Consider the following 12,140-nt stretch of genomic DNA (forward strand, 5'->3'; position numbering starts at 1 on the left):
GAGTTTAGAAGTCACACTCCATCCTCACAACAGGTAAAAAGCTGAACAAATTGAAAATCAATAACTCTTCTTAGATCCCTTAGAGAAATGAGGTCACAGGGCAAACCGTGGCCCCCAAATTTGGAGAGACAGGTGAATACAAAGAATCACAACTTAATGGAGCAGAAACCTCCACAGGAACTAGTGCTGGGGTAGGAACACATGAACTGTAATTGATGAATTGCTGGAGCCTCAATGTGAACAAGCCTGAGAGAGAAAAATTCTTGGGGGACCCAGTCATGCAGGAGGGAGGCACACTTTTATGCATTTACCTCCAGGAGCTATATCGGGTTCTCATAATAAAGACTGGAGAAAAACACCTTTGCACTTCCTCAGTGGGAAGAAAAAAGTAACCATTTTGAAATATGCCAGAGCATTCAGTTCTTAGCCGTTTGCTTTGAAGAGAAACTATTTTACCAGAGCCTAACCTATTCTGGTTTTCTCAGAGCCTGACCAATTAGTGGGGGAGGGAAATACCCAAATCAAGCATTCTATGGTTTTCCACACAAGGGAAGGGACATACCAACTCGGGATCCCCTCTATCCATTATGTACCATGTAAGGGGGTGAAAAAAAATGGGAAGCACTTGTACAGTTCAAAGCCCAGGACTAAGACCTAATCATAGAACCATAGAATGCTTGGAGCATCTGGGTGACTCAGTTGGTTAGGATTCAACTCTTGATCTTGGCTCAGGTCATGGTCTAATGGTTCATGAGATTGAGCTCCATGTCAAGCTCTGTACTGACAGTGCAGGGCCTGCTTGGGATTCTCTCTCTCCCTCTCTCTCTCTCTCTCTGCCCCTCCCCCCTCACACTAGCGCGCGCGCTCTCTCTCTCTCTCAAAACAAACAAACAAACAAACAAACAAACAAAGAAATATAGAATGCCTTCCCTAGTCCCACATGCCTTACCACTACACTGCTAAAGGTCTCCTTACCACAGTTTCCATTACCTGGTACATCATGTTTGTCTTTCCACAAAAAATACAAAGCATACAAAAAGCAAAAAACAGTCTGAAGTGACAGAGCAAGTATCAAAAGCAGACCCATGTATGTCAGAGATGCTGGAATGATCAGACTGTGAATTTAAAACAAGTACGCTTAATACGGTAAGGGCTTTAGCGTTAGAAGTAGGCAACATTCAAGAACAAGTGGTTATTGTAAGTAGAGACATGGAAATTCTAAGAAATAATAAAAAAGAAGTGCCGGGGATTAAAAATGCTGTAACAGAAATGAAGAATACCTTTGACAGGTTTCATCACTAGATTGGACACAGTTGAGGAAAGAATCTGTGAGCTTGAGGATATATTAATAGAAACTTCTAAAACTGAAAGCAAAGAGAAAAAAAATTGGAAAACAAAAGAACAGAATATCCAAGATCAATGGGAAAACCACAATAGTATAATATATGTGTAATGGGAATAACAGACAGAAAAGAAATAGAGAAAGGAACAGAAGAAATATTGGAAGCAATAATGACTGAGAATTTCCCCCGATTTAACGTCAGATACCGAATAATGATCCAGGAAGCTCAGAGGACAAGCAGTATAAATGCCAAAGGTAAGCGGTAAGCAAAGATAAAGGAAAATTATTGAAAGAAGCCTGGGGGAGGGTGGTGTGCCTTATCTGTAAAGGAGCAGATAGAATTTCATCCAATTCCCCTCGGAACCTGTGAGAACAAGAGGAGAGTGAGTGAAATAATTAGTGTTGTGAGAGAAAAACCCACCAAATTAGAATTCAGTACCCTGTGAAATTATCCTTCAAAAATAAAGGCATATATATTTTGTTAGGCAAAGAAAAATTGAGGGAATTTGTTACCAGTAGATTTACCTTACAAGAAATGTTAAAAGAGAGAGGAAAATGATGTAGAGTAGAAACTTGTATCTACATAAAGAAAGGAACAGCATCAGGGAATGACTAAGTGAAGGAAAATATAAACTTTTAATTTTCTTATTCTTTAACTGAAAACAATGTGTTCAAAATAGTAATAACAGCAACAATATGCTCAATTTAGGAAAACCATCTCCTTAAAAAGTTTTTTTTCTTAAAGAAACTTAAAAAGAAAGCATAATTGATATGCTAAGAAAGAAAAGAAAACAGAATTATATAAAATGTTCAATTAAACTACAAAAGGCAGAAAAAGAGTGAAAGAAAAAATAGGAGCAAAGAAAAACAAATGGAAAACAGTAACACATATGGTAGCTATTAATCCAACTATATCAATAACTATTTTAAATTTCAGTGTCTAATTATACCAATTAAAAAACAAAGACTGTTAGAGTGGATCAACTATATGCTGTCTACAAAAAAAACTCACTTTAACTACAAAGACACACAGAGGTGAAAAGTAGAAAAATAGAGATATAGCATGTTAACACTAATTAAAAGAAAGCTATATTAATTTCAGACAGAGAATGCTTCAGAGCAAGGAAAGTTATCAGGGATAAAGAGAATATTAATTAATAATACGGTGGTTACTACTCCAAGAAGACATAATGATTATTAATATAAATGTGTCTAACAACAGTGTCAAAGCATGTAACACAAAAATTGATAGAACTCAAGGAAAATAGATAGACCCATTATGATAATTAGAGACTTTATCAGAAATGAGCAGGTCCAGAAGGCAGAAAATCAGTCAGGACATACAGTAGTTCCCCTTTATCTGTGGAGGATATGTTCCAAGACCCCCAGTAGACACCTGAAACCATGGATAGTAATAAAACCTATATATACTGATTTTTTCCTATATATACATAGTCATGATACAGTTTAATTTATAAGTTAGGCAGGGTAAGAGATCTTAATACAATAGAATAATTATAACCATATGCTCTGATAAAAATTGTGTGAATGTGGTCTCTCAAAATCTCTTATTGTAATGTACTCATCCTTCTTGTTATATGAGATAAAATGCCTGCATGATGAGATGAAGTGAGGTGAATGACAGAGGCATTGTGACATACTGTTACGCTACTACTGACCTTCTGATGAAACATCAAAGGAGGATCACCTGCTTCTAGGCCACAGCTGACCACGGATAACTAAAACTGTAGAAAGTGAAACTGCATATAAGAGGAAACTATTGTACTTTGAACTCAACACCATCAATCGACTGAATATAATCTACACCTACAGACTACAACCTCAGTAGCAGAATACACATTCTTCTCATGCTCACTTGGAACATTCACCAAGATTGACTATGTTTTGGGCCATAAAATACTCCCTAACTCACTTTTGAAAACAGATATCATACAATAGTCTGCTCTCAGACCACAGTGGAATTAAACTAGATAACAAAACAAAACAAAACAAAACAAACAAAAAACCCCAGAAAGATAACTATAAAACCCTCTAAATACTTGGAGATTAAACAACACATTTCTAAATAACATATGGGTCAAAAAAGAAATCGTAAAAGAAATTTTAAAATACTTTGGACTAGGGGCGCCTGGGTGGCTCAGTCGGTTGAGTGTCCGACTTCAGCTCAGGTCACGATCTCACGGTCTGTGAGTTCGAGCCCCGCGTCGGGCTCTGGGCTGATGGCCCAGAGCCCCGCGTCGGGCTCTGGGCTGATGGCCCAGAGCCTGGAGCCTGCTTCCGATTCTGTGTCTCCCTCTCTCTCTGCTCCTCCCCCGTTCATGCTCTGTCTCTCTCTGTCTCAAAAATAAATAAACTTAAAAAAAAAATACTTTGGGCTAAATGAAAATGAAAATAAAGTTTATGAAAATTTGTAAGATGCGGTAAAAGCAGTATTTAGAGAGGAATTTACAGCATTAAAATGTGTATATTATGAAAAAACAAAGACCCAAAATCAATAAACTAAGCTTCCATCTTAAGAAACTAGAAAAAGAAAAGCAAGTTAAAATACGAAGTATGCACAAAAAATAAAAATTAGGGCAGAAACCAATGAGATTGAAAACAGGAGATCAATTGAGGAAATAAAACCAAAAGCTGTTTCTTTGAAAAGATCAATAAAAATAAGACACTAGCCAGGCTAACTAGAAAAAAAGGACAGAAAACATAAATTACTAATATCAAAAATGAAAGAGAGGGCATCATTACAGATGTGAAGATATTAAAAGGATAATAAAAGGAAATGCTGTCAATAACTCTATGCCCGCAAATCTGATACCTAGATGAAATGGACCAATTCTTTAAAAGACGTAATCTGTCAAAAGTCACACAAGAATAAACAATCTAAGAAGCCTGTATCTTTTTATAACATTGAATCAATATAATAACCTTACAAAACAAAAACACCAAGCCCAGATGGGTTCACTGGTGATTTCTACCAAATATTTATGGAAGAAATTATAGCAATTCTCTATAAGCTCTTCCAGAAGATAGACAGGGGGAATACTTCCTAATTCATTCACTGAGGCCAGTATAACAAAACCAAACAAAGACATTACAAGAAAACTATGGACCGATTTCTCTAATGGACATAGATGCAAAATTCTCAACATACTACAAATCAAATCTAACAATGTATAAAAAGAATTACACACCATAAGCAAGTGAGATTTATCTGAGGTATACGAGGCTGCTTCAACAATCAAAATCAATTAACGTAATCAATGACATCAGTAGGTTAAAAAAGAAAAGTCAAATATGATCATATAAGTTGTGCAAATAAAGCACTTAACAAAATCCAACACACCCATGCATGATAAAAATTCCCAGCAAACTAGGAATAAAGGGAAACATCCTCAATTTGATAAGGAGAATCTATAAAAATCCTACAGCTGACATCATACTCAATAGTGGGAAGCTCAAAGCTTTTTCCCTAAGATTAGGAATAAGTCAGAGATGTTCCTGCCTCAGAACTCTTTTCAATATTGTGCTGGAACTCCTAATTAATGCAATAAGGGGGAAAAAAGGAAGAAGAGTATAGATCGAGAAATAATAAAACTGCCTTTCTCAGTAGATGACATGAATATCTATGCAGAAAATCCAAAAAATCAAGAAAAATACTCCTGGAACAAATAAGTGATTATTGCAAGGTTGTAGGGCACGAGGTTAATACACAAAAGTCAATCACTTTCCTATTTACCAGCAATTAAAAAGTAGGATTTGAAATTAAGAACACATTACCATTTACACTAACACCCCCCAAATGAAATACTTAGGCATAAATTTAACAAAAGATGGACAAGATTATATGAGGAAAACTACAAAACTCTGATGAACAAAATGAAAGAACTAAATAATGTGGATATATTTCATATTTATGGATGAGGAGTCTCAATATTGTCAAGACGTCAGTTCTTCCCAACTTGATCTATAGATTCAGTACAATCTCAATGAAAATCCCAACAAGTTATTTTGTGGATATCAACAAACTGAATCTAAAGTTTATATGAATAGACAGAGATACAGAATAGCCATCACAATATTGAAGGACAGTTAGAGGACTTCATCCTACCTGACTTCAAGACTTACTCTAAAGCTACAATAATCAAGACAGTGTGATATTGGGAAAAGAATAACAAATAGATCAATGGAACAGAATAGACCACCCAGAAACAGACTCTATAAATATAGTCAACTGATCTTTTAAAAAAGAGCAAAGACAATATAATGAAGAAAAGTGTTTTCAATAACTGGTGTTGAACAACTAGATGTCTATGTGCCAAAAATGGATCTAGATCTAGACCTTACACCTTTCATAAAAATTAACTCAAAATCACACATCTAAATGAAAAATGCAAAACTATAAAACTCCTAGAGGGTAACACAGGAGAAAATGTAGATGACCTAGGATATGCTGATGACTTTAGATATAACATCAAAGGCAAGGCCCATGAAAGAAATAATTAATAAGTTGGACTTCATTAAAATTAAAATGTATGCTCTGAAAAATGCACTGTCAAGAGAATGAGAAGATAATCCAGAGTGAGAAAAAAATATTTGCAAAATACATACCTGACAAAAGGACTGTTATTTGAAATATACAAAGAACTCTTAAAAGTCAACAAGATGAACAATTGAATTAAAAAGCAGGCAATGAAGAGACACCACAGCAAAGAAGATTTATAGATGGCAAATAAGCATATGAAAGCATGTTCATCATCATTGTATGTCATTTTCTAATGACATTTAATTGCAAATTAAAACACCATTGCAGACCTATTAAAATGGCCAAAATCCAGAACACTGACAACACCAAATTCTGGCAAGTATGTGGAGCAACAGGAACTGTCATTCATTTCTGGTAGGAATGTAAAAATGATGCAGCCACTTTGGAAGATAGTTTGGCAGTTTCTTATAAAACTAAACATACCCTTACCATATGATTCAGCAATTGTGTTCCTTGGTAGTTACCCAAATGAGCTGAAAACTTATGTGCACAAAAAAACCTATGTTGCATGTTTATGGCAGCTTTATTCATAATTGTCAAAACCTAGAAACAACCAAGATGTCCTTCCGTTGGTGAACGGATACATAAACTGTATTACATACAAACAATGGACTATTTTCAGTGCTAAAGAATCTATAGACATGGAGAAATGTAAACACATATTACTAAGTAAAAGAAGTCAATCTGAAAAGGCTACATACTATATGACTCCAACTATATGATGCTCTGGAGACTAAAAAGAAAAGGTTGTGAGGTGTTGGCAGAGGGGTAGGAGTGGGGGAGAAATGAACATGTGGAACACAAAATTTTTAGGCCAGTGAAACAATTCTGTATGATACTACAACGGTGAATACACATCATCATACATTCGTCAAAACCCATAGAATGTACAACACAAAGAGTGAACCTTAATGTAAACTCTGAATTTTGGGTGATAATGATATGTCAGTGTTGGTTCATGCTTCTCTGGGGCCAGAAGTTGATAGTGGAAGATACTGTATGGGTATAGGGCGGGGGCTTATGGGAACTCTGTACTTACTGCTTAATTTTTCTGGGAACCCGAAATTTTGCTGCTCTAAAAAATAGTTTATTTAAAACAAAACAAAACAATTCTAGGAAAAAAAAGGTAGAAATAGGAACATCCACTCTAAGATGTAAAGCATGTAAGAAAATATTAATCCTACAAATAACACAAAATCCTAAAGCTAAATTATAAAGAGACTATATGGATAATACCCTACTCATTTTAAAAATACAATTATAATGAATGTTCCTACATAAGAAAAATCTTTCTATACTCAGAAAAAGAATCACTTACTTGGAGTAATAGTTAATATAACAAAAAACAGGGGAACTGAATTATGTGGACAGGACTTTGAAATCTCTTACAGTATGAGCAGGTCTGTATTTTTTACATATCATTTACTGACCCGGCAGATTTCAACACTGAAAGAGTTGCATCAAACATAATAGTGTGTCAATGTCTGCAGTGTAGGGAGAATTCAGGCCAAGAAATTAGGAGTCATTATTATTTCTGGGTTGGAAAAATAAATTTTGGGGTGAAGAAATTCTCAAAGTTGTTGGGATGAAATAAGTTGTTTGCCTCTAAACTACTCACCTTTTGTAAAATATCTGAATAATGGCTATTTATGTCTCAAAACCACTTTTGAACAAAGTAAGAAGCTGGATACGTACGAGAATTCACCCTAGAAGCTAAGCAAGGACTATATTGTCTCTTTTGGAGATAGTAAAGAGTGAGTCTGAAGTGAGCGAGCCTCTTATGGCAAAGACTGAATTCCTGCAAGTCTCTTCATGCCCCCCATCTACAAATGTAGATGACTTAGGTTGCTAATGACTTCAGATAGAACATCAAAAGCAAGGGCCACAAAAGAAATAATTAGTAAGTTGGACTTCATTAAAATTAAAATTTCTGCTCTGCAAAATACACTGTCAAGAGAATCAGAAGATAATCCAGAGTGAGAGAAATATTTGCAAAATACATATCAGACAAAGGGCTGTTATCTGAAATACACAAAGAACTCTTAAAACTCAACAATAAGATGAACAAAATGAAAGTCTCTAGGCATGGATTCTCTACATTCAGACTGAATTACATCAATTTCTGCATGCAAAAATCATCAGTCTTTCAGCAAAAAAAATGGTCTGCTACAAAACCAATGAGAAATAACCCCTCTCCATAGACTCTGGACAAGTAAGAATGCCAAAGGACCCAGACGTTAATACTCTGGCACACACAACAATGACAAAGACACAGTTCCATATTTATTGAAAGAGTGTATCCATTGCTAGTGTGAAATGGCTGTAATATAATTTTAAAAAATAACTGACTATATTAGTTTACAGTATTTATATTAAAAAACCCTAAATATTTCAAAGTTTATTTTGGTTACACAAAAAAAATGTATAATCCATGAAAAGAATAAAATTGCATTTGTGACAATACAGTGAGTTCAACCTTTACTGCTAATAAACAGAGACATTATATTTTCAGCACAAGGAATAAAAATCACATTCATGGTAATAAATGTCCCTTTTCCCAGTTTCAGAGTAAACCAGAGTAATGTGCTTGTCATTCTTTTCCACTGTTTTTAAATCTACTTATTTCCTTTAAAATCTAAACCTAGATACCTGGGTTAATATTTAAATTTTTCTTAAATAAAATATTTTCACCTATAAGTTTTTAAAAATATATATTAAGCTTCTCCAAGGGAGGAAAAAAATACCACTCTTACTTTCAAATTCAGTCAGCACTGAAGGCCAGATCCTTCCATAATCTTTAGAACTTAAGGTGATAATTATTATCGCTAAGCAGCAAAATTTAAAAACATATTTAAATTTATTGAAAATCATCATTTTTATGTGAAATCACATTCAGAGTTAAAAATGTATCCTACCTACTGTATCATTATGATGAATTCATTTAAAAAGCTATCTATAAACCAGAATATTGATGATTCAAAAGAACTTTCTTTGAAAATGACCTGAAATCTTACCATATTTTTTTACCTAATTAAAAAAAAAAGTTGATGATTGTTTTTATCTCTGCCTTGAATGTGTTCACAAATAAAACATTTTGAAAAATACTTTGGTCTGAAATAATACAGCACATGCAAATGAAAGTTTCATCCCAGAAATATATTTTAAAGACATAGCTTCTAATTGTGAAATACGATACTTTGAAATACATAAAAGAACTTACGTAGATAGTCTAAGAGTAAAGAAGATGATAGAAGCGTTAATTAAAACCCTTGCATTTAAATAGAGTGTATGCTTAGTTTCAGAGGGTGAAATACATACTATTAATCCATAGAAAACCAATTTTTCAGTGGACAAAGATATATCCTATCCCTATGAAAAGAAAATTTTTTAAATGTGCAAATATATTTCAGAAAGCATGCATCTGAATAAATCCTCATTTGGGGGTGGTAAAGAATAAAAAAACTCAAATACCCTGTTTGGATAGGCGGCACACTTCCAGTCTTCGCTCGTGAGAATGTCCATAGAGAAGGTATGCTTCTTGTAGTGCACTTTTATACCATTTCTTTTTCTTCGTACATGTTCCTAGCTAAAGAAACACAGAAAAATAATGACTCATTTCTAAATGTATAATTTTGTTTTAATATCTACTTGATTTAGCTATTGAGCTGAAATTAACCAGATTTAAGCATTGTAACATACATTATGTAGACTTTGGTATATAATTATTATTTCATTATTAGAGTATAGCAAAGTTGTGGGAATGTTGTACATTAAAAGACAAAGGGTTAGATTCTTGATTCACTAAGATAATATTTTAATATAATTCCTCTCACATTTAAAAAGTTACAAAAAGTTATGACCACCAATGTAACAAAGTAGTCAGTATTAATATATTTTGTTAGCATAATTTGATTCTCTTTTAAGTAACATAACAATGATACTGAAGTGGTATAAACTGAAAAGCCAAGTTTCTTATTGTAAGAAAATTACTTCCATTCACATCCAGTTTTGAGTTATGGCAGAAAAGTGACCTATTCATACAAGTTCCTTAAACTTTTGCCCCAATTTCTTCATCTCTAAAATGTGGATAACAGCATATACTAATCATAAAGTTTCAGAAGTATTAAATGAAATAATAGATGACAGTTTTCTGGCATAGCAAGCACTCAATCAATGTTATTCTACTTGAATTCAGTACTTTTTCTACATGTAATTTATTTTTACAGAAATTTTTAAAGAGAAAAAGAGTGAAAGAATCTCTAGGTTAAAAATGACTTTAAAAATTATCTGACCCACTAATTTTTCCATTGTTACTTTAGAACTTGACTAAAAAGTTTTTTTTTTTAAGATTTTATCTTTAAGTAACCTCCACACCCAACGTGGGTCTTGAATTTACAGTCTTGAGATCAAGAGTTACGTGCTCTACTGACTGAGCCAACTAAGCACCCAAGAATTTGCCTAAAAAACTTTTTATAATGTTTTTAAATGTTACAAATTATAAAATTCATACCACCATTTTCTTTTTTGGGTTTTTGTTCTATTATTCCATATTTGCCACTTACATATAATAATCATATCTTTATCTCAGATACATAATTTACTCCTTATACAGAAATGTAAATCTATATAACACCTATATTTAATTCATTTAGAGAATGAAACTATCCATATATTTAAAGCTCTTCTCAAACTCCACCTTATTCTTGGAGTCCCCAAATTAATATCAACTATCTGTTCCTGTTACACTTAATATTTTCATTTAATCATTCACTACATTCTGAGTTGTATTATAGTTATTTGTATTCATGACTGCCCCTACCCATAAAATGAAAAGTCCCTGAAGACAGAGGCAGTAAATAATATTTCATCTTTCTATCCTCCATAGTACCCATTTGCCTAATCTCACTGCATATTATGTAAGCATTCCGAAAGTGCTTGTTAAATTGCATGTTGTTCTAGACAATGATTTATTTATAAAAAGGAGTCAAAGAATATAATCAAACAAAAACCTACTTTTTTTTCAAAAACCTACTTTTGTGCACAAAATATTTAAATTTCATTCATTAGTTTCATAGAAAAAGAGTTAGGCAGATACAATTTAATAGACATTAGAAAATTTAAACTAAGAATATCTAACTTAGTATCTGCATGTTTAAGATATTTCTGCAGCTCTAATGTTATGGTGCTAAATAAGAAATCAGTGAAAAATAGCTTAGAAGCTGATATGGCACTAAACAATTGATGTTAAGAAAATTTCTTGAGAAAAATCAATACTATAGATAGCTAAAGTAAACTTCGGTGAGTTTGGGGAACCAAAAAGCTTTTTTAAAAACTTGTGTCTGAGATTCTTTAAGAATTTACCAGGAAGTATGTGCCATCTAGTGGTAGTACAATCAAACATCTTCAAAGAAACAAAAAATTAAGACTAATTTATAAAGAATTTTGAATTCCACAATTAGGCTCAACTATGCACTGTATTTTCCAACTAAAGTGGTGTGTACACACCCTGAAGGCTGGAATGTGCCACCATATCCATCGCTGGTATTGTTTCTCCCAAAGGTACCCATTATTACCAGTTTCTTTCACAGTCTTTCACAGCTACCGTATGGATCTACAAACATTTATGTCATTTGTATGAATATATCTAATTTTACAGAGTGTTGTGAACAGTTACATATACTTTGAGTTTTTCAATTTTTCTTGCAGATTGCTTCGTTTATTGATTGATTTGACATATTCTAAACCCTTGGGATCTACCACTGAAGAAGGTAGATAAAGCTTACCTTCATTCTAGCTAGTGAAACAGACAATCTACAATAAGCATAACAAATAAATAAAACCTACAGTATGTTAATAGGAGGTTACAAGTTCTATGTAATAAAGAAAAGTTAAGGCAAAAAAGTAGGGTAACTCTCATTGAAAAGGTGACATCTGCAAAGACGTGAAAGAGGACAGGGAGTTAACCATGCAGATATTCCAAAAAAGAGAACTACAAGCAGAGAAAAAAAATACTCTAAGGTGGGAGGATACAAGTATATTCAAGAAGCATCGAAGAAACCAAGGTGGCTGAGGCTAAATGAAGAAGGAGAGTAACAGGTAATGAGATCACAAAATTAACAGGGGCCAGATCATGGAGGTCCTTTCAGGCCATTGCAGGGATCTTGCCTTTTATTCTAAATGGGACCCATTCCATAGTTCTGAGCAGAAAAATAACATTTGATTTGATTCAGTGTTTTA

The 12,140-nt window shown here is 33.5% G+C and overlaps 1 protein-coding gene across 1 annotated transcript in view; it reads right to left on the reverse strand.

Annotated features, from left to right (window-relative positions):
• Positions 1–12,140, reverse strand: part of ZCWPW2 (zinc finger CW-type and PWWP domain containing 2) — a 96,173-nt gene that overhangs the window by 49,772 nt on the left and 34,261 nt on the right. The window contains 1 exon segment of the mRNA XM_047876548.1: positions 9,375–9,489. Within this exon segment, the coding sequence (XP_047732504.1) occupies positions 9,375–9,489 (115 nt within the window).

The sequence above is a fragment of the Prionailurus viverrinus genome, chromosome C2, assembly GCF_022837055.1.
Source record: "Prionailurus viverrinus isolate Anna chromosome C2, UM_Priviv_1.0, whole genome shotgun sequence".
In the NCBI taxonomy this organism is placed as follows: domain Eukaryota; kingdom Metazoa; phylum Chordata; class Mammalia; order Carnivora; family Felidae; genus Prionailurus; species Prionailurus viverrinus.